The following is a 22,759-nucleotide window of genomic DNA, read 5'->3' as shown; positions in this document are numbered from 1 at the left end:
TCAGGCGGTGAAGGTTGTGGTGAGAGTCCAGGATTACAGCCTTACATTGCTTTCTGTCTCTGCCAGGGAAGGCATGCAAAGTTACGCTTTTATTTTGTTTTGTAATCTGGATGTGTGGCTGGTAGCTGCCTGTCAACTCAGCTGCAGAGTTTTAGGAGTGTTTTAAGACTCTGCCTCCATGGCTGCTGCTGTGTTGGTGTCCTTAGACACAGAGTTGCATAACTGGGTTTAAAAAGAGGATGAATTACATCAGTCTATTCTAGACTTGTGTTACTTTTGATCCTGAAACTTACAGGCTAGTTAGCTTGGAAGTGTGTTACATGTTTATTACATTGATTTCCAGGGAGCAAGTGTGCAGCGGCTTTTCTGGGGGAGTTCCTTGTTCTTAACTTCTTGGAAGTCAGTGTATTTAAAAAGTAAAAGGGAAGGGGAAAGGAAGGGGAGTCCATCCAACCCTTTCTTTATAGTTTAGTCCTGGTAGCAGCCAGAACCACTGAATTCTTCCAGGTCTTGGTGTTAAGTTTGGCTGCATGAGTTGCCATTGCTATTTCTTTTTGTGGTGACTTGGCTGCTCATGCAGCATTGACCCTGTGTTGACTGCGTGTATTAAAAAAAAAAAAAAATGAGTCTGAAGGCTTAGGAACCTTTTCATGCTTTCCAAAGCATAAAAAGTGTCTGAAGGGACGTATTTTGCTGAGGTTTTTTTGTTACACAGATTTATATGCATGTTTTCAATCCTTAAGAAACGAAACAAATCTTAGAAATAGCAGGCATGCCTTCTGTTTTTCTACTGTTGCCTGAAAATTCTTTGATAACTTAAGAAAATTTTGGGAACTTTCTTACCAGAGGAGAGGGGAGCACTTGATTAAGAAGTGATGCTTTGTGGCTAGTTTAAAAGCAGGGGATTTTCTTAAAGTAGATGTAGGTAGTTTGGACAATTCCAGGCTTTTATGTGCTATCTGTGGCTGGTGAATCAATAGAGTAGGTCACCTGAAACCAAAGATGGCTCGTAAGCTGTATGTTTCCAAACTGAGCTCTAAAGTAGTTGCCTGTGGCTCTCATGAGCATAGCCCTCTCCAGACACTTCAACACTTCCTAATCTGGCCTGTGGAGCTAGCAATGTTGAGAGGAAAGTATTATGAATCTGCTTAATTTGCTCTGAAGTATCTCGTTCTTGCTGTCTGGTATTTACCATGTAAACACTCTCTTCCTCTCCCCTCTCTGTTTCAGCCTAAGTACATGACAGAAGCTATGCTGATCCTAGGAAAGCTTCATTATGTGGAGGGATCCTACAGAGATGCCATCAGCATGTATGCAAGAGCAGGACTTGATGACCTCTCAACAAAAGATGAACCTCTGTACATGCTGCGTTTGGTAACTGAAGCCTTCGTTATTAAAGGTAAAGGACCATGTATGCTTATTTGAAGTATGCTGTGTTGAAGTTGAAGGTATTTCTCCAAGTGATTTGACTGGAGCAGGGTTAGGGCAATTTGTATACTTTGGGAAATCCTACTGGGTATATTCTGTGTAGTTTAAACTTAAAGGCATTATCGAGTCTTAGTCCATGGTTTTTAAACTTGGCCGGCTTGTAAAGAAAAGCTTGAAATTGGAAATCTTGTGGTAACTGTTGGCTGTAAGTCAGCAACACACTTGAGCTTGTGTATCCGTTTTGGGAAAATCTAAATCAAGCACTTGCCTGAATTGTGGCTTATGCTTTCTCTTAAAAAGGGTTCAGCTACTTGTAGATTTTAATGACTTCTGTGAATTAAGCAAGGATGATGTTCTCAGGTTTTAAACTCTGGACTAGCAGAGTATGTGCTTTCAAAGCAGGTGTTACATTTTTTGAAATGCATGTTGCACAGTATCAGATTTTGTGTATAAATAGGAATCTCCCCCCCCCCCCATTGTAATTATACAGACATTGCACTCTTCTGAGAGATCCCAGTAAAAACTGCCTCTACAGGTAGTGAATTGCATTTCCTTTTTGAGTGGGGGAAAGGAAGACCCTTGTCAGTTTTTGATTGGGGGGAAAAAAGATCAATAATCTTCTCCTTCATTTGCTTTCAGTTCCTTTATAAATGTTGCTCAAGTACTGCTACCTATCTACTGCTTTCTACTCTTTTCAGCATGTCCACCAGCTAATTAGGTGAATGAGAACTCTGATGATCAGATACCTTCAACTGGTATGTAAAAGAGTGAAACCAAATCAACCCAAAATACTGTTTGACTCGGCTGCTAGTATAATTGATAACAATTTGGGTGTTTCATGATCTCACACAGTCATTCTGCTTTTTTGAAAACCTGTTTGTGCTGCTTTGCTTGCTTTGATTTTGTTTTCTGTGGCACTGGTTGAATCTGCTTCATTAACGAGCTTTTGTGGAGCAGAACTAATTCACTTGTAACTCACACTGGCACTTGCATGGTGCAGAGGGGCGAGTAACTGCCAGTGCATTCACAGCAGTGTATTTGAGAGCAACTATTGGTGCACTTCAGAGTCTGAAGGAGATGTACTGCCCTCACTGGGAACGGCTAAGGCCCTTGGTGAGGTGTGAATGTAGTGATAAGGTATGCACAAACACTCGTGGAATAACACTGTTCCTGTAAAGCCTCTTCTATGGTATTGACTACTTCGCTTGCATATGAAGATATTGGGGGTGGAGGTGTTTGCCTCAGAATCAGGCCATGTTGGTTTTTTTCCCATGTGGTTTAGCATGGTATGTAAATACTGTGTTGCCCCTGTGTTTGTATGTAAACTGCAAGGAGCCCCTGCCATTGCAGAGCAACCTCTGTGCTATTACTGTTCCACAATTTTTATCCTCTGTGATGATTATTTTCAGATTAGCCAAGATATCAAGGGCAGAGTAAGTCACTCAGTATTCTACCAAAGTTTCTAACAGAGAAGAATGGAGCTTGTCCAGCTGAGTTTGGGGGTCACTGTTCCCCCATGCCATGTGCTCGACCTTCCAGTCTTAGAGAAATAAGCCCTTAAATGTTGGAAAATTGTACAGGTAACTGTGGCAATAGCAATGTGGATTTAAATTTTCATTTCAAACCATGTCTGTCCAGGCTACCTCTGCAGGGCAAGTAACAGCACGGAGTTGAATTGTTTAAAATTAATTTATACTTCATGCTAAAGATTCTTCTTAATCCCCTTTTCCATTTGGTGTCTCTGCAGAAATTCTGTTGATCTGTGTCGTGTTATTGCCTTTGGTTCAACTACTGTTAGCATATGCAAGCTGAAAACTTCTTTAAGGACACTCTTGAACATTGCTGGTAGTAAAATATTTGCAGGCATCATTTAGGCAACAATCCAGGAAAGCCATAGCCCTGTCTTTATTTCAGGGCAGAACTTGGGTTCCGGGCTTAATTTCTTACTCAGATTTTCAGTAATGGTAGAAAGCAGTTGTTTTAATATAATATCCGTGTTCATCCAGTGTTAGTTAACCAGAACTTTGTATCGCTTCGTGGTATGAACCTGAAACCACCTTGGTTTTGTGTAGCTAGTACTGCTGGGTTGTGCCTACATGCAGAATGGCAGTGTAAGTTCTCAAGCACTCAGGATTATGCTGGAAATGTCACGGAAGAAAAAAAAGTAAAATCAAAGGCACTCATAGTTACCCTTTTACTGTTGGAAACAAACAACAATGTCATGCGAAAGATCTGGGATACACTGGGAGGAGCTGCATAGATGAAGTCAGTGGTAGAAAAGAAAGGTGAACCAGCAAAACTGAGTTTGCTTTTTTCAGAGCACCTTTTGAGCTCCACAGTGCTGAAGGCTGGACATTGAGCTAAATCTCTGGGGTCTTCCTCTGAAGGTCCGTAGCATTTAATAGGTTCATATTATTGTAAGAAGGAATATGGATTTGCACCCATGTGATTGAACTGCAAAAATTGAACAGGGAAAAAATTTTCTTGCTTGCCTTGCTTAGGAGACTTCCACTCAAGGTGAGTATCAAACAGTAAACATTTAAGTTATTCATAAACATGGGGACTTGAGCAGCTGACAAATCACAGGAGAAATGGCAGAGAGGGCAAGACTCTTCCAGTTTCTCAACTGACTGCTTCTGCTTGTCCTGTTTCTAAATCCTCGCATTGAAGAGAGAAGTTCTGTGGGCACTGGGAGCAGAGCTCTGACAACAGTTTGATTTTTCACTCTGATTTTAACCTCTTATGGTTAGTTAACAGGTGGTTGGTCTGTACTTGTCTTCTTCCTCCCCATCTTCCATGAAGTTAATTCCTCCTTGAAACAACTGCTCCTTTCACAGTACTGCAGATGATCTCTGATGCAAGCAGTTCTGTCTGTTGCATGAAACAGTTACGAGTAAGCAGACTTGCTCTCATTTTGCTTCTAATTCACTTGGGACATGTTGTGTCTTCATTACTTGGCATTGTCCAGCTGAAAAAAAGCGAGCAAAAAAGACTTCAGAACAATATATATAACTGTCAGAGCCCACTGATTCCCACTGGCTGCGTTTGCTGCGGAAATCCTGCAGAGATCTCTCTCTGCTCCAAGTGGATAAGTCTCCCTGGCAGTAGGGTAGGTCACAGCCTAACCCTTTACTAAGCAAAGTATAGCTCTAGCCAGGGCTTCAGCATACCTAAATTCCAAGTTTGTAGAAAGGCTCCTATGTTGTTGCAGTGTTTGCACAGCCTTTCTTGCTGCACTGTGTGAGAGCACGCAGAGAGCTCTGTTAACTGAAAGAGCCTGTTGCCAGCCTGAGGGATGAAGGCTCAGGCAGGGCTGGTGTGGTGTGTGGGTCCTGTCTTTGTAACAGCTGAGAGTGCCTTTGGCTTGCTGCAGTGCTTGCGGTCAGGACACGTGGCATCAGAGCTGCTACAGGGCGAGTCAGCCCCGTGCGGAGGAGCTCCCTGTGTCCATCAGACCAGCTGTCTGGCCAGGCTCTGGACGACTTCTGCCTGGAGGGGGCTAGCCTGGAGTAGCTACCTAAATCTGTGCAGCGGTGACATGGGATTGCAAATGGTATCTGTCTGGTTTTCTAGTGAGTTAAAGCTTTAACAGTCCAACTGCCTCTTTTTCTCCTTTTCTCCCAGTCCATCCTGCAGTAATTTTTGTGTTGATATTAGTCATTTTCAGCTCAGGCTGGGTCTAACTTGTGAAGCTCCAGTCTGAACTCTGTACAGTCAGAAGTTGGCAGTTCTGGGGTGATTCATCACGTCTTCAAATGGTGTCTAACACAGATGAAGTGCATGATATTGTACAATACAGCCTCCTCTTTGGTAACTGTGAGAGGAGGCTGTGAACTAACTTGTTTGTAGGTGTCTAAAAATGAGTGAGATGAATCCCTTGTAAATTTGTTTCTAAAAGTTGGGGTTTTTTAAACTTTAGGAGAGAGATCTATTGTATCAAAAGGCTGCAGTGTGACCTCAGCCTTTTTAGACCTTAAAGAAATCCGTGTGGCAGAGCACAAGGTGATGCTGAATCTGTAAGAAGCCTTGATCATAGTCTAGGTTTTGTTACAGCAAGTCCAACCACAAGTCACACGTGTGAGGAAATGAGACTTTGTTAGTTCAGTGACTCAGAGCAGTCTTTATTTTGTTCTTGAACCCATTTAAGTCATTTAAAGATGAAGATCTGTAGTGTGACACTTCTGAGAAACCGTAAGATCATGAGAAACTCTCCTGGATTGAGCCACTGCTCTTCAGAGCCCTCCTAAGAGCTGTGAATGCTATTGCTGAAAGCAAAACCCTGAATCCACCACGTGAGGGTTTTTCTTGAGCTTGATAATGCTGAACAGCCTGGAGTCTGCATCTGTGGTTCTGGGTTCGGTCCAGCTCTTTGTGGATTTTTAGGGGTTTTTGTTTGTTCACTTTTAGGACAAACTGCTGATCACGTATTTTCCTGTTTCTTTTATGGCTGTATCGTTTAAAACTTCAGTAGGGAGGTCGGTATTGCTTGGAAGTATATTGTTCTGCTTTCTCACCATGTGAAAGCTTTGTCTAGGGTTTGTAATACTGGAAGTGGTTGTTTGGAGGTTATGGTGGTGTTCTGAAGGGAAAATGGTGGTGTCACACAGAGATAATAAATAGAAAAGCTGACCTTTTCCTCGGCTGGTTTGAAAATTACCCGCTTGGTTTTAATCATGCTTTTCAACTGACCAGCTGAATCCTTGAAATTTGAATAGTCTAAAACTTCCTTTGTGCTTGTGCAGGTTAGTTAATTTCTTATTTTGTTGGTTTGCAGAACTATTAAAAACATGTAGGCTTGCATTCAGTAAAGAGAAGTCTGGTATTAAAATTGTTCATTCCAGCTAATCAGAGCGTATATCACCCACTTGTTCATACACTTCACTGGAGTCTTTAATTTTGACATTTGCTTGTGTCATTCATTTTCTAATATGGTTTTCCGCAGGATGATTAATTTCCTAGGTGACATTTGCATTCAGCTGCATTTGTTTGGAAGTTAGAACAAAATGTACCATTAAAGAAGCTTTACTGCAAAGCTGAATTCTTGATAAGCCTACTTTTTCCTCCTCTCTTTAAAGAATTCATTTAAGAAAATCTTTTCAGATAAACAAGTGAATTTCACTTGCTACAGACAACGTTTGAACTCGGTGTTTGTGTTAAGTGTTTAAGTGCTACATTTCTTGTCATGTGTGCATTTTTTTTAAAAATTTGTAGATTAAAATGGGAAAAATAAGCTTTCCTGTTTGGTTTTATTTGGTCAAAGCTTTGTTGGCTCATCAGCTTTGTACAGGTAATCATTGAACTACATTAGTGGAGAGAATGGAAAGGGAGAAAGGTGGGTTTTTTCTTGTTTTTTGTACTCCCTGGAAGAGAGCACCTCTGCCTTAAAGACTCATTTCGGTACTTCATCAAACTCTTACCTCAGATCCTAAGCCAGCAGCTTCTCCAGTTCAGTTTTCTTACTAAATGCTACTGGTCCCGTAGTGCAAGGATATATTTCATTCAAATAATGTTAATGGGTTATTGCGCGTTATGGGCTTAACTTAAGCAACTTATTTTTAAACAGAGTCCTTCCGAAAATAGAATTTCCAGTTAGCTTCTCTGGAATTAGGTTTTTGTCCGCTCAATTTTTGATGAATGAGATGTCAGTACCAAAATATTGAGTGTACTGGGATACAGACTGTGTGGGATGATTTGGAGTGCCAGTAGTCTGAACAATTTAAAGTACAGATAAACTGAGTTTGGAAACATTATGCAGCTTTGCAGGGTCATAATTTATTTCATAATCTTCTTTTGAAAGTGAGTTTACGCTTCTCACTTTGTTTTGCGGGAGGTATTTTTAGTTCAAGAGATGTTTTACAGATCTGTTAGCAGGCTATACATGCACTTTCTGAGCCTGCTCCTCATTTCAGAGGGCATAACATTTTGCAAGGTGCGTTCTTCTTTTTCCGGACGAGCGTGTGGAGTACTGTTCAGCCTCTTGGATGCCAAAAAAACCCTTGCTGTGGGTATGCAAACTCTTGTGCTTGGGATCTTTTTGACAGACTGATTTTTAAGAGTTCTTGAAGTTCTCTAAGAAAGGCTTTGCCGGAACACCTGAAAAGAGATAGTGTGGGGGGTGGGCCTTAGTATGTAAGGACATGCCTTGTCTTGTCAACTGAGACAAGTGTAGGAAATGTATTAATGAAAGATTAATGGCATTTTTTCCATGTTCAAATAAATAATTTTCTGTATGTCCTCTCTGGGCACTAATGGGCGAAAGTAAAAGCGTGTTGAAATTGCATGTGTCAAGATAAATATGATCCATTTGTGTGTTATAGTTCAGTAGCCGTATGACTACAAGGAAAATATCCAGATCTGCTAATGGTAAAAAAAGAGGAAACCCAGCTGCTCTTCCCCTTCTCCCAGCACAACCCAACCTCCCCGCTGCTCCTTGTCGTGTTACCCCCTGCCTCTCCCCCCCCCCCCCCCCCCCAAAAAAAAAGCTGAGTTTTCATCCTACCTGCACTGCTACTACTGACTAACATGGGGGCAATGTGCTATAATGCACCCATTTAGCAGAAATGGTTACAAGAGGAAGGGAAAGTCCCAAGAGTCTGAATTCTCTACCTTCCCCTATTAGTTTCAGTGTCAATCATGATGTTAACTAGGTACTGTTGACATTATGGCGTGCTTACTGTAGGCTTTTACATGAGGGTCTAAATCTTCTCTACCCTAATCCTTCTGGGTAAACCAGGAGGCTTGCTATTTTAGACTGTGCTGACTTGCCTGGGCCCCGATTCACTGCTGTCTGGAACCTGCCCACCTTGGAAGCGACTGTGCTGGCTGAGGCGCTTGAATGCCTTGGAGTGTTCAAGAGGGCGGCTAAGACTTTCCTAAAGACAACACCAGTGTTCCTCATAGTCTTTAGGAAAGCTTGTTGATCATGAAGAGCCAGAATTATACCGGGCACAAAGTTAAGAAGAGAAAAGCATAGGTTTGTTTGAAAGTTGAGGGAAAAATTACCTAAAACTTTGCTTTCACTTTTTTTTGTGCAAATATATTGCTCTTGGGTGATAATGAGTGTCATGAGGATGACGGATACTTGGCAGTATGTATCTGTGTTAACCTGGATGTTGCTTTTCAGATGATACACTGGCTTGCACTAGTCTGCTCCTATTCCTTAACTGCTGTTTCTTCTACTGGCAGCTACTCAGTGAGGTTGCTTTCATTTTTCAGCTGTTGCTGTGACTAAATAGAACTGCAATGGAAGAAAAAATTTTATTTGCTTTTTAGTTCTATTTTTTTAATATTTTTTTTTTAAGGGGTCTGTCGGGCAGGGCACAAATTCCATTGTTGGAATTCTTCTTGGATGACTAAAAATGAGTGAGATTCGTATCTCCGAGCATCAAAATGTGTGGGGAGATGGGTTCCTTTAAACAGAGCCTAAATAATAAAACTAGTTTTCTTGCGTGTCTGTTAGGAAAATTGAGTTCCAGCTGCAAGGACGTATGATGCAGTATGTCATTAAAAACTGAGTAGCTGAGGGTAAGGCATTTGATTGGCAGAACTTGTTTTCACTTCTGCTTGATAAAACCTGCATCTTTTAAATGTTAATCCACATCAGAGAGAGAGAGAGGGAGACTTTGTTCTGTACCTGGTATACGTTTCAAAGTGCTAGTGTGCACAGTCCTGCCGGCTAGGCGGGAAGCATGCTGTTTGTTCATGATGGCATCAGAGTAGCTGTCTGACAGGCAAAAGCCACAGTTTGTAGGTGTTGGTGCCTTGATAAAAGGGCCTAGTATTAGTATGTCTGATCTGGGTTTTCAGAACAGAAATTTAAGAGTTTGGAGTTGCCCTTACACTGTGACAGTGATGACTTTGAAGCTGTTGCATGTTGGTGGATTGTGTGCCTCGGTGCCACTGCTATCCAGCTTGGATGTGAAAGAGTTGTCAAGCACAGCCTTGGTGTTCTTGGTGCACTTAGGCTTCACTGTTGTACTCCATGAGCTCTTCTCTGCTGTTGGATAGGAGAGTTTACTATTTTCCTGTTGCATTTTAGAAGTAGTTTGTTTAGTACAATCTGCTATGCTCAAATGCAGCGTGGGTGTGATTTTAAATTTCTGAAGAGAGTTAGCTGCAGGCCACTAAATGCAAGTAACTGAAATTTGGAAAGTGGGAAAAGAAAATAACTTACTGTTCCTTTTGTTAATGTGATTTGGTTTATGTGATGGTAAAGTTTTGTTAGACTTCCACTCTCTTCTCCACACACAATTGCAGGTGCTGGTTGCACACACGTACAAATCGTTTTCCGCCTCCTGCACTATGATTTAGTTCTCTAGAGCTGTGGGGTCAGCAGCATCAGGAGATACAAGAATAGTTGCACATGATTTTCCGAGGAAATAGAACAAGGAACGCACTATGTTCATGTGCTAACATGAGACAACATGCTACATTCTTATTTCACTAAATGACAGCAAATACAAATGTAGTCTCAGATGGCCTAAGCTAGAGGTGGCTTTTAGGTGGCTATGAAGCTGTCCCCATGCTGGGGCTGTGTTGTGTAGCATGATATGTGTCCGGTGGCTTCGGGAAGATTTCTGTGTGCTGGTTTACCCTGGAGTAAGCTCCAAATGTCTTTGACCATCTTTTAAGTGACAGGGCAACAAGCCTTCTAGTCTGTGCAGGCTATGTCTGTTCTAACAAATTTTAAGTAGAATTGGCTTGAGCGCTTGCTGTGAATCACATAGTAAAATCTGAATTACCATCCCCCTTTCTCCCTCCTGCTCCAAAAAGTAGGGTATTCTGGTTCAGTGACTGCAGCTGGAAGAGAACTTTCTCACTGTTGACGCTGCCTGGCAGTGATGCAGATGAGCTCAAGCTAAATTAATTCCAATACTTGGTCATCAGCACCATCTTTCTCTCTTGTGCCCCATCCACTTTTCATTTTTTCTCTTCTGCTTCTGCCTGTTGTATTTAGAACCGAGGAAAAAATGTAATTCTTGCAGCAAGCTGTGAAAGTATGTGCATGCTGTTGACAAAGTCCGTTAGATGTGGGACTGTAAGAGCTTGCAGTTCTCCCCTGTGTTTGCTGTGCCCCAGAGCATTGCTCCAGCAGAGGTATCCCCTCGACTGCTGTCAGCTATGTCATGGAATGGAGGTGGCCTCTTGTACCAATACAATTAATACACTGTAGCGGTGGTCCCAAAGCGGGGTGTGTGTGCCCCAGGGGGTGTACAAGATGATCCACTGGGGTGCAGGAGAAAAACATTAGGACTTCTATTTCTTTTTTCTTTAAAATAATTCATTAAAATTAAGCTTTAGTAATGTATTGGACTGACAGTGGTGCCCTTGCTCAGTCTATATGTCAGAGGGTCCCACATCATGTACAGCCCAGGAAGTGTCCTGCGGAAGAGTGGGTGCTCCACCCTCACTGGTTTGTTCACTTCCAGTGTATTGCAGCTCACGGGTGCCTGGTTAAGCATATTTATGTATTAGATTGTCTAGTTTTAACTGAACTAACCATCATGAAATAGAGAAGTAGCTTAAAGATTGCCTCAAAGAAACTGTGGCTTGTGGGTCATGCTAATAAAACGAGCACAAGTGAACAGTAAGAAAATGGCAGAGCTGCCACTACTCCTTGCATGAGCTCTTTCTTCATCAGCCACATTATGAGGTAAAAGCAATGATGGTCTAGTCAGCAATGTTTAAAGTCCAGTGAAGCTCAATTCGGTACTTTAAAACATTTCATTAAACTTAATAATAAATTTTTAGAAGCCACTTTTGAGGTTTCTTACATGAGAACAAACAATGAAAAACCACATAACCACTGAGGAAACATTTCTTCTTCCTGCTGTGGCAAAACAGCTGAAATAATACACAGAAGACAGTATGGCAGCAAACTAAAATGCATTCTTTTGGAAAAGGTATAGAAGACATTGCTAAGGACTTGAAGAAACAAGTATTAGAACACATTATGGAGTGTAGGAGGTTTGCTGTACAGTTGCACGACAGTACAAGTGTTTCTGATATGTCTCAACTTAAGGAGTTTGCTAGATTCTGGTTCAGTAATGAAATAGACTAAGAACTGCTTAGCAGCAAAGTGGGACTCAGAAGTGTACAAAGTGCTATAGGATGTCATCAATGGGGTTAGCTTTATAAACATGAGAGTTTTAAGCAGAATCTCTACAATACTTTGTAATGAGGTGGGGAGTGACCATGAAAATTGTTTGTACCACACCGAAGGTCACTGGTTGTCTTGTGGCAAAGTGCTTAAAAAAGTTGTTGTCGAACTTAAAGATGAGTTATGCCTTTTTGCTTTTACAAAAAGTCAAGTGTTCTGAATTTGCTGACCTTTTCTGTGATGATAGGTGGCTGTCAGTAGCATGCTACCTAGCAGGTATTTTTGAAAAAATAAGAACGTAAATATATAATAAATACATTGTAAAGCAGTGTGTGTATATAACTAGATATATGTTGGGTGTGCATGCTCTATAATTTTTTTTTTTTGGTCATGAGATGTATGATCAAAAAAGCTTGGGGATCACTGTATTACAGGTTAAAGCTGAAGTTCGAAGATCTGCCATGAAACTTAAGAGCAGACAGCTGATAGGCAGCAGGTCTTGACATGCTCAGGAAAATGAGCATGTTCGGGTTAAGGTTACTGATTTCTGCTATGCAATAAGATATGCAGAGCCTACATGGTGTTGGTCGGGTAGGTGACTGAGGTTGCGTCTCAGGGGAGTGCTTGCCACCTTCTGGCTTCACAGCCTCTCAATTAAAAAGCTGTCCTAGCTTTAACAGTCAGTTTTAGCTGTAATTACAAATCTAACCAGAGTTCTTAATTTTGAAATAATTGGAGTAACGTTAGTGTTGGTTTCTTGTATCTAGTGGGGAGGCTGGGCGTAGCGGTCTTGAGTTCTGCTGTGATGCAACTAAGCAGCTTTGCACAGATTATTTAAATTTTCAGGCTTCATTCCCCACTTACGGACAAACAGCTCTTCAGATTATTTTACTTAGGGTTACTGGAATTTTCTGCCTTTCTATCTTTGAGACTTTTACATGAGAAATACCCCAAGATTATAATGGATTGCCAGGTAGCTCTGATGATCCTGGGCTATGGGTTTTAGCAGCTGTTGGTGAAAGCAGTGTGCTGCTGCTGACCCTGAACTCTTGCACCTATGAACCCACCATTGCTTGATTGCGTAAATTCATCCAAATACAGGAGGCTGGAAATCTGTGTAAAAACGAAAATGAAAAGAACCTGTGAGTGGATTGGTATATTCCTCCTACTCAGAAGGAGAAATCCTGCTATTTGGTGAACTATTTTGTAAACTAGAGGAAAAGAAGAAAGCCACCACAGCCTCCTCTTCTCCCTACCGGTTGTGCAGTCTCCCTTTGTGCGTTGAAGCTTTCAAGACCAAGCTTGGGTAGCAGCCTGGGCTGGCCCTGCTTTGAGCAGAAGGTTGGACTGTGGACCTTCTGGGGTCCCTTTCGGCATGAATTTTCATCTCATTTTTGTTGCTGAGAATCTGATACCACATGTCCGTGTGCACATGCGTGTTCCAGTAATAACATCACCTCATATCACTGGAGCTACATGTTACGTTGTCTTCCCTTGGCAAGGACTGAGTGACATGAAAGTGGAAATAAGTTTTCATAAAATCTCCCCTTTCAGGTTTCTATAAATGAGAGTGGTGCATTTCAGCTCTAGGAAGAAAGTTCAATGGCACTTCTTGCAAACCTTATGGGTGTTTTCTGACATAAATGCAGATTAGCTTTAGAAGGGGAGAAGGAGCAAAGATTATAGAAAGGATCAAGAGCCAGAAAAGAATCTTTGGGAGAACTAGAGGAGGTGAATGGAAGCCTTATATGTATGCAGGAAAGAAAAGCAGTGTTTCTATAAATAGAAAATTACTGCCTCTGAAGTGGGTAGGCAGAGCTTGTTCTTTTAAAAAGGATAATCTTGAGGCTTGTCTCTCTAAATCTTGAGCTTGGGCCATACTCTGTTGAAAATCTGTATCTTCGCTATGTAAAACATTCTGATGGTATGTATTTAAATTTGGGCACCTGATTCATATGAGATAAATCTTAGCACAGATAAATTATAAATTGGTAACATCTTACCCCAACTGGTTGTGAAAAATACCCAAGTCCCTTTACCTTAACCAGCTACCGAGAAAACAGATGGCTTTATGCTTTACTGAGAAGCTAATTCTGTCTTGGCAAGAGCTGCGCTTTTCTTGCTAGATCTAGTGTGGAAGTAGCATGCACTTTCATGGCATTCTGACACTTTTTGGGAACTGAGTTGGGTTTAAAATGTATGTTGTGCTGCAAAGTTTTTTCTGTACTGATAACTGAGGAAGGGAGAAGAATTAGTGGAATTTGTGCTCTCAGGACTGCAGGGCTTGTCAACAGTCTTGTCCAACTGCACCTTGAGCAAATTGGTAATTATTTGGGCTTTGCACTGTGAGAACTGAATCAGTGGCTGCAAGACTAGGGAAGTTCTGTTTTTATTCTTCTGTTCTTCACTTTGTCTACTGGATTTGCTCTAATTCTTCTTTCATTGCATTTCTGTGGTAGGGAAGAATAGCCCTGTTTGGATTCTGTAGAAGATTCTATACTGTGATGACATCAGGTCAGTGCATATGGTATTAGCAGAAGGAACCATGACTAATGCCTTATCATGTGGGTCATTTTTCCTTCTTGCCCTTTACAAGTAGAAAAATGTGTGCAACATAACATAGTATCTGTCTTAATACACTGTATATTGCTCTGTACTTACTGTGGCAAGAAGCCTCTTTGGAGATGTTTGTTCCCCTGTTTCTGATCAGCCCCAGCTCTGTTTTTCTGACTGCGTGGATGGGCACGTTTGTTCCAGTACTTGGTGATGGCAAAGGCTGCTTGCTTTCCTCCCCCACGTCAGAGCTTAGAGATAGTAGCTCCTTGCAGTGGGCTGTAGCGTGTATGTAAATGGCTTTTTATCAGCCTGTTCTCTCTGCGTGACATCTCCCACGATAACCACCCCCATGCAGACTGTGCTAGGATGGCTCTTGCAGTTTGATTAGATGCTGCATGTGTGTGCATGTCAGTGGATTGCGCTGGATTTCTTTCAGGGTCCTCGGCCCCACTTAGCACGTGAGGGGATGGTGACTCTGAAATGTGACACTTCTTAAAATTTGTTTTCAATTAAGGGGAATGACTAGAAATTCAGAGGTAGATAAAACTGTGACAGATCCAAGAGTAATTGTAGGCTGATTGTTCTAGCTTCAACACTGGATGGTTTAATTTACTGCATAGAGAGTTAACATCTTCTTTTCCTCTTCATTACATAGCAACAGGGTTAGGAAATAGAAGCTTTGAAATAATAGGAAAACAACCCATGATATAAAGCCAGAGACTTCATAGATGGACAAAACTTGTTACATGTCAGATGCTCTACGAGGTGTATGCCTAGAAAGGAGAGAACACAGAATAGGCGTTAGTTAAGAGCAGCAAAATGATCATCGACCCTGTCCTCCACACACTGTCAGTTTGAAGTAAATCCACTCCCCCTGCTCTACTCCAGTCAGGATTTTCGAAGGTGAAAGGTACTAACATGTGTTCCTCCTAGATACAGGTCCTTGACAGAATATGCCGTGCAATTCTGACTTGGGAGAGAGCAAAAGGAGTAGGGAGCCACCTCCCGAGCTTGCACCAGTGGGGCATCTTCTCTGCCCACTGAACTGCTTGTGTCTGGCTCAAATGTAAGACGTGATATAGGGCAGCTCCTAGCAAAGTCACCAAGGGGACAAAACAGAAACACTGCATATGAGAAGTAAACAAAGCTAAGACTGCCTAGCAGCATGAGCGCTTGTACTGCATCGTTTGTCATGGGGAAACCTGGTTCCCCACTGCTGTCTCACAGCGGGTTGTTGTCGGATCCCGGAGGTGAGCTCTGCCTCCTGGGATTGCCGGGGCCCAGGGGAGCGTGGCTCCTCACAGGGAGCTGGGTCCTTTGTCGCATGCTGTAGCAGTCCTAAGTATCTTCCTTGGAGATGCTGTCCAGGCAGCTGAGCTCTTTCTTTTTTCATCACCTCTGTGGATCTGTGTCAGGAACGCTATGATTTTGTGTTACATTTTACACATTTTTCATTAGTATTAGGGAGTGTTGTTACATATAACATTTATTGGGAAGCATGTGCTGAACTTTTTACAACCTCTGTTGGGCTACTGGGCATCGGTGCAGTTGTTTGGTATGGAAGACCGTATTTTCCAGGCAATGGTGTATTGTGGAGAATCCAGTCTGGCATAAGAACTTACACTAATCAGAGTAAAATTGGTATATAGATATGTAGCCTCTCCAAGCAGATTTAGAGATCTAAAGGGTGTAGTAGTGTGGTGCCAGACAAAGATCTGATTAGAAAAGAATGTCATGTAGTGACAATAGCTGTAGGTCTCCAGTTAACATGCTCTTTGTAAGAGGGGTTGGATGGGTTGATACAAGAAGGAGTTATAGTAGTACAAAAACCAGGGTCTTTTCCTTTCTTTGGAAAAGAGGGTGATTTTGTGGTTAACAGTCTCTTGTGTCTTGCCAAGAGCATGCTGCGCATCCATGTGCGATTTGCATGCACTCAGATTTTCCAGAAGAGGCCTCAGAATTTCCAGCTCTCTTTTGGTATGATTTTCCAGGTTGGTTGTTCCCCCCCCCCCCCCCCCCCCTGCAAAATTACTGCTTATTGAAAGCTTCCCTTGAAATAGCAGATGTTTAGAAGTTCTCAAATCCAGTGCCAGGGTGTTTCTGAAACAGCACTTGTGTTGAAGCACCCCAAATCTATAGCAGTCTTTTGAAATAGAGGCCTTAAATTCTCTGGTTGCTCATCCCTACCAGAGGGATTGTGTGTCCTTTCTTCATAAAGTATTTGAAAGGCACTGTAGAAGCGTGCAGTGACACTGTCACACTTAGAGCAGCATGACAAAAATGCCTTGCATGAGTAGGAATTATATTGTCGTGGGGTCTTTTCCTGAAAGTCACTAAAACAAGTGGGAAACCCACCTATGGAAAAACTTTCTTGTCAGCTGGTAAATGAAGGAGTAACACAGCCGTTCTGCTGTTAGTGGGCTCCAGTTAAAGAAGGTGTTGCTATTTTGCAGGTCTGTCACTGGAGCGTTCAACCAACTCAATTGCCTCACGTGCTCGACTGTGTGAAAGGGAGGAGGAAGTTATGGCTTGTTTTGAGACGGCATATGTCGTTGCCCAGGTATACTTGCAGGAGCTTGAAAAGGTAAGAAGAAATGTGTTCAGGGTGTTACCTGGTGGAATTTGCAGGATTTTGACAGCAAAAATGATGGGGAAATGCCAAGTGACCATAGACAATAAGGAGTATGAGAACAAGTTGGAGGGAGTGAGGTATCTCAGTACAAGCAGTTGCAAAATAGCAGTTTATCTGGTCTCTGCCTGTTTCCTCTGAGAATGAGGTCTGGAAACCAGTTTTGCCTGTGGTGAAGCACTGAATACTTCAGATATGCTCAGGTTGTATCTCAAGTTTAGCTCTTACTAAAGAGGGACTACAAAATTTGCATAGCAAGTGCCAGCATGAAGGAACCCAAGGCATTTTACATATCTGCTGTGTAAATGATCACAGAATCACAGAATGGTAGGGGTTGGAAGGGACCTCTGTGGGTCATCTAGTCCAACCCCCCTGCTGAAGCAGGGTCACCTACAGCAGGCTGCATAGGACCTTGTCCAGGCGGGTCTTGAGTATCTCCAGAGAAGGAGACTCCACAACCTCCCTGGGCAGCCTGATCTAGGGCTCCGTCACCCTCAGAGGGAAGAAGTTCTTCCTCATGTTCAGATGGAACTTCCTCTGCTTCAGTCTGTGTCCATTGCCCCTTGTCCTGTCGCTGGGCACCACTGAAAAGAGTCTGGCCCCGTCCTCCTGACACCCACCCTTGAGATATTTATAAACATTTATAAGGTGCCCTCTCAGCCTTCTCTTCTTCAGGCTGAACAAGCCCAGAAACTAACGGCAGCCTCTGGACTGTTCACTATAATTGTGCTGCAGATCAAAACTTGTTTAACTTGACTGTTTTAGGTCAGAAATAAGGATTCAATACAGTATCTATTACTGTTGCATTGCCCTTTCGCAAATGCTATTTTCAGATGCAATTAACCATAACATCCCACTTTCTAAGATTCCAGTTCCACAGCTGCACATGAGTAGTCAGATCTTTACATCTGTATGATCACAGAATCAAAATGATACACAGTAACAGATACCGAGATCCCTAATGAGCTGAAAGTAACTGTTTTGGGTCAGCCATAGGAGTTTAACTGCCAGTGCTTCACCTCCTCCAAGTGAAACTGGAGGAACCTAGATCATTAGTAACTGCTTAGTCAGTGGCTGGCTAGGATGCTGAGTAAGATGAGTACTGTGAGCCTTTTGCTGAGTTGTTATACATGCCACTGATTTGCTGGGTACATGCTTAGTGGGCTCTTAACTTTGCCTAACTGGGTTCAACAGGGCACACACCATGTGCTTTCATGCCCTTCCTTTGGCACACGTTATGCTTGGCACCAGCAGCCCTGATGGCAATGCATGTTATCTGTTCTTCTGTAACTTGACGGCCTTTGATCTTCTGATCGGATAGTTCTGCCCTTCTCAGCATGTCTGTGCCGGGTTTTGTTTTTAATTGCATTAAAACAATTAAAAATGAGCTTAGTACGTTTATAAAAGTTCATTAAGAAACCCAGCTAACAAGTTGTCTGGTCTGTTTCTTTGTAGGAAAAAGCTGAATGGCTTTTTTATTTAAAATTAAGTACTGTCCTTCCTTTGTGGAAGGACAACTTCCTGCCAGTACCGGGTCCTGTAAATGTTTTTACTGACAGCTGGTGTCTGTGAAGAAGGGAAAGATTTTGAACTGTAATTCATTAATCTTCTGGACACAGAGACAAGAATGCAGGATTACTGATAGATGTACTAAACGTCCATAGGTCTCCAATCCTAGATGTAGAACCCTGCTTTGGAGAGCCTGCACAGGGCACAACTTTCAGCATGTAAGCTCTTTGCTACTAGTAAGGAAGCAAAAGCAAGAATGGTTTCATAGGAGAAACAGAGGAAAGGCTAAGATTATTCCATCAGGACTCCTGATAACTTAACTAACTCTTAACAAATATTTGTTACGTTAAGCTAGACATACCTACTCAAACGTTGCATTGATATTTCTGTGTAAGATGGTGGATCTATGTGGTTGGAGTAGTACTTCTGAAGCCCTTGGTATTAATGTGTAGCTTTCTACTTACTTTAATAGAAGTTGGAAAGTAGTAAGGGATGGTGTTTCAAAACTCATATTGTGTACAGAGTATTTCATGGAACTCACTGCATAGTTTATTTTAAAGTTGAGTTTGAAATGTTTTTAAGTAGCTTAATGAAGTGAAGTTTTCAAGTAATCTGAGGAGTAATCTGATGGCAGAAGCTAACATTTTATTGTTGGAGATATCTCTGGCTCATGAGGAACTGACTAGTTCCAGTTGTTGTGTGTAATCCCAGATGTGTATTTCCTGCCCTCACAGACCTTAAACAACACACATTCGAGGAGTATCAAAGGTAGCAGTGTGACTTACTCCGAGTTTGAACTTTCCTACTTCCTGGAAGCAGCTCTACAGAGTGCCTACGTGACTCATTTAAAGAAGGGGTAGGTGGATGCAGATATTAATAAAAATAGATGAATTTGCAGGTTTTGTCGCGGAATAGATGAAGGCTTATTTTTTTTTATGTTATGGCTTTTTTGCTGCTGGCTCACCTCAAGTCCCCTCAGTGTCCTTCCCTCCCTCCTGTTTGTCTCTGTCTGTCTCAAGAGTCCTAAGCCTCCTTTTTCCAGACCCACAAGTAGGGTGGAGTAGAACAGTTTTGTTGTCTTGACTGAGATCTGTTCCCTGTGGAAATGAGGGGAATTTGACCATAAAGAGAGAGTGGAATTACACTGCTGTGTGCCTTTAAAATGTTCAGCCACAGGGCCTGGTTTAGAGCTCAGTGAAGTCTTAAGAATAGTCTCTTTTATTTATTTGTTTGTTTATTTAAAGTCTTAAATGTCCTGATCAGTACTCCAAATCTGTGTGGTTTTACTAGAGAGAACGAATGGAGGAACAGTGCTGCTCCAGAGTATTTATTATGCCTCTGAAATACAGCTCCCAGTGAACCTTGGAAGGGCAGGAGGAGTTGGTATTTGCAAGCCTATGGTGAATTTCACCTGAGGAAAACCTTCTCAAGAACAGTAAAAAAAGACATTGTAAATGCCCGCTTCCAAAGGCCATTGGTGGGAGCACCCTATTCCCTAAAACAGGCCCTGTCTTCAATACATAATCAGCTCTGCTTAGCTGATGCATAGATTGCAATGTAGGGAAAGTGTCTCTTCGCCATGTGTAAACAGTACCTGTAGAAATCCATCCTTCCCTAGTCCTCTTCTTGCACCATATTATCCCATTTTTTCTTGATATCTGATATCTTGATGTCAAAATCATACTGAATTTCTCACTGCTCTGTGTAGTATTTCTGGTCAAAGTTTTTATAAACTTTTTAAGTAAATCATCTTTGAAAGTATTTCATTTTGGCTGTTTTTTTTACCTTCACCCCTAGTCAAAGATATTTCCTCATTTTCTTCACTCCTTCTTTTCCTGCTGACTAAAATGGAGAAGAAAGCGAAAAATTAGAGGAGATTGAATGGAAGAAAACTAGGGGGAAGAAAAAATCTCAGCAAAAGTCAGTGTAAATACTTCTGTTTAATACTTTAATCGATGACATAGACAGTGGGATTGAGCGTACCCTCAGCAAGTTTGCGGATGACACGAAGCTGAGTGGTGTGGTCGGCACGCTGCAGGGAAGGGATGCCATCCAGAGGGACCTGGACAAGGTCGAGAAGAGAGCCTGTGTGAACCTCTTGAGGTTCAACAAGGCCCAGTGCAAGGTCCTGCACATGGGTTGGGGCAACCCCCGGTATCAGTTTAGGCTGGGGGACGAAGGGATGGAGAGCAGCCCTGCCAAAAAAGACTCGTGGGTACTGGTGGATGCAAAGCTGGACATGACCCAGCAGTGTGCACTCGCAGCCCAGAAGGCCAACCGTATCCTGGGCTGCATCAAAAGCAGCGTGGCCGGCAGGTCGAGGGAGGGGATTCTGCCCCTCTGCTCTGCTCTGGTGAGACCCCACCTGGAGTCCTGCGTCCAGCTCTGGAGCCCTCAGCACAGGAAAGACATGGAGCTGTTGGAGCGGGTCCAGAGGAGGCCACAAAAATGATCCAAGGGCTGGAGCACCTCTCCTGTGAGGAAAGGCTGAGAGAGTTGGGGCTGTTCAGCATGGAGAAGAGAAGGCTGCAGGGAGACCTTATTGTGGCCTTTCAGTACTTAAAGGGGGCCTATAGGAAAGATGGGGACAATCTTTTTAACAAGGCCTGTTGTGACAGGACAAGGAGTAATGGTTTTAAACTAAAAGAGGGTGGAAGTAGACTAGATGTAAGGAATAAATTTTTTACAGTGAGGGTGGTGAAACACAAATGGGGTTGCCCAGAGAGTCAGTGGAGGCCCCATCCCTGGAAACATTCAAGGTCAGGTTGGACGGGGCTCTGAGCAACCTGATCCGGTTGAACATGTCCCTGCTTATTGTAGGGGGACTGGACTAGGTGGCCTCTAAGTGTCCCTTCCAACCCAAAGCATTCTATGATTCTGTGAAATTGATACCATTTTTTGACTCTGAAGGGGGGGTTGTTTCTTCTTTAGGGCTTTTTTGCTAGTTTTTTATCCCCCCAAGAATGACTTTAAATGCAGCTGTGAATAGCCTCTGTGCCCCCCATTCTTTCGTGAAAAGCCTGCATGTACAGTGAAGCTGTACTTGTAAACATATCCAGCAGAGGTGCCTTCAGGTAAGCCTTGTTTAACCCAAAGACTTACAAATACACAGCCCAAATGTCGTGAAATGACCACTTTAGTCAGGTGAGTACAAGTTTATGTGTGAAGAAAGTATGGAGTTGTAAGTGTAAGGCGTAGTCTCAGTATCGCCTCGGCAGCAGGGAACAGGTATGTGGTTTTTCCAGATGAGTTGGTGGTTGACCAGCTGTGGCACAGCATGTGCTTTCCTAGCCTTTTGCCATTCTCACAGCAAACAAAAAGCTCAGGTCTTGCCAGTAAGCTCATTAACTATGCAATGAAATAAAATCTCATTATAGAGCATATGGCACTGATGTCCTCTAGGCACCTTTTGAATATCAAACTCACTCATGTTCATTTTATTCAACAACATTTTAAATTCAGTCTTCATCAGTTCGATATATCCAGTGGGTTGTTTTAGCTGTTACTGTGGGCCCTGCTTGCTCCCTTCCCATGTTATTTTAATGACAGCCTTTAGAAGACAAAAAGAAAAAAAAAAAACCACCAAACTAAAAAACAACTCACAAAAAACAGGAAAACAATTTGGAATCAAAATACATGTGTGAATTAAGCAGCACTTTGATTGTAAGCTGAATTGCTTGCAATAGCAGGAAAATGTTCTTTGTAGCTGTCTCCTGATGAAAGAACATCCCAGTCGGTGCGATGGAGCTCCCGTGGCTGGGACGGGAGTGGAGCTCCTTGCCTCCTCCAGTGCAAGTGAGGACCACCAGCCAGGGAAATGAAAGGAGCCCCGTGGGACCCCGCAGCTTGTCCCAGCCCCCCCAGCTGGTACTGCTGTGTGGTTTCTGCCACGAGAGGGCACAAGCAGCTTTAGGATATATTAAGGAAAGAGGAGGGAAGTGGGAAGAAGCTTTTCAGGATGCTTCGTGTGTGTAATAAATTTCTCCACCTGATATTGAACAGGTCAAAGAAATGCTTTTGTTCCCCTTATTGGTTCCAGCGTGTTCAGGTAGGAAATAAGACTTGGATGATGAATGCACAAGCTGGCAGGGGGTTAGATCCTGTCAGGTGGGATGTCCTTCCCCAGTGGCTCATGTGTACAAAAGAAACAGCGAGTGCCTTGTTCTTATCTTGCCAGGCAGAAGAGATGAGGGATGTGAGTGGTGTTGTCATGCTTTTGTTCCTGCTGGCAGGACCAGACATCCTCCTCTGAGCGCATGGTGAATGATGCCCTTGCAGTGTGCAGTGGGAAGAAGGCCCCAGTACAGAACAAAGGTCTGGTCTTCCTTTCAGATGCTGAACCCCAAGCTGTAAGGACCAGCAAGTCTTGCAGCTGTGGAAGTCCCAGATGCTTTTAATGTTTACTTAAAAATCTTGTGTTGCTGAAGACACGTTTCCTGCAGTTGTTTGCCCTGCTGTGTTCCAAGAAAGGTTTCTTTTATTCTTCCAGGGAGCAATGTTGATGCTGTGGACGTGGATAGGCAGGCAGATGCTGTTGT

At 42.7% G+C, this 22,759-nt stretch overlaps 1 protein-coding gene across 7 annotated transcripts in view; it reads left to right on the top strand.

The window, feature by feature from the left end:
* Positions 1–22,759, top strand: part of TTC7A (tetratricopeptide repeat domain 7A) — a 181,905-nt gene that overhangs the window by 3,263 nt on the left and 155,883 nt on the right. For 5 of the 7 annotated variants that reach the window (XR_012763068.1, XR_012763070.1, XR_012763069.1 and 2 more), the window contains exons 3-5: positions 1,231–1,399; positions 16,537–16,667; positions 18,956–19,077. Coding sequence is in view for 4 of the 7 variants with exons in the window: in XM_075412838.1 (XP_075268953.1) it covers positions 1,231–1,399; positions 16,537–16,667; positions 18,956–19,077 (422 nt within the window). In the remaining 3 variants the exon portion in view is untranslated. Of the gene's footprint in view, positions 1–1,230; positions 1,400–2,126; positions 2,184–13,986; positions 14,042–16,536; positions 16,668–18,955; positions 19,078–22,759 lie in introns of those variants that run through there. The other 2 variants (XM_075412840.1, XM_075412841.1) reach the window with 2 other exon arrangements.

The sequence above is a fragment of the Opisthocomus hoazin genome, chromosome 2 (genome assembly GCF_030867145.1).
Source record: "Opisthocomus hoazin isolate bOpiHoa1 chromosome 2, bOpiHoa1.hap1, whole genome shotgun sequence".
Lineage (NCBI taxonomy): Eukaryota > Metazoa > Chordata > Aves > Opisthocomiformes > Opisthocomidae > Opisthocomus > Opisthocomus hoazin.
This window is presented reverse-complemented; position numbering and strand designations above follow the sequence as displayed.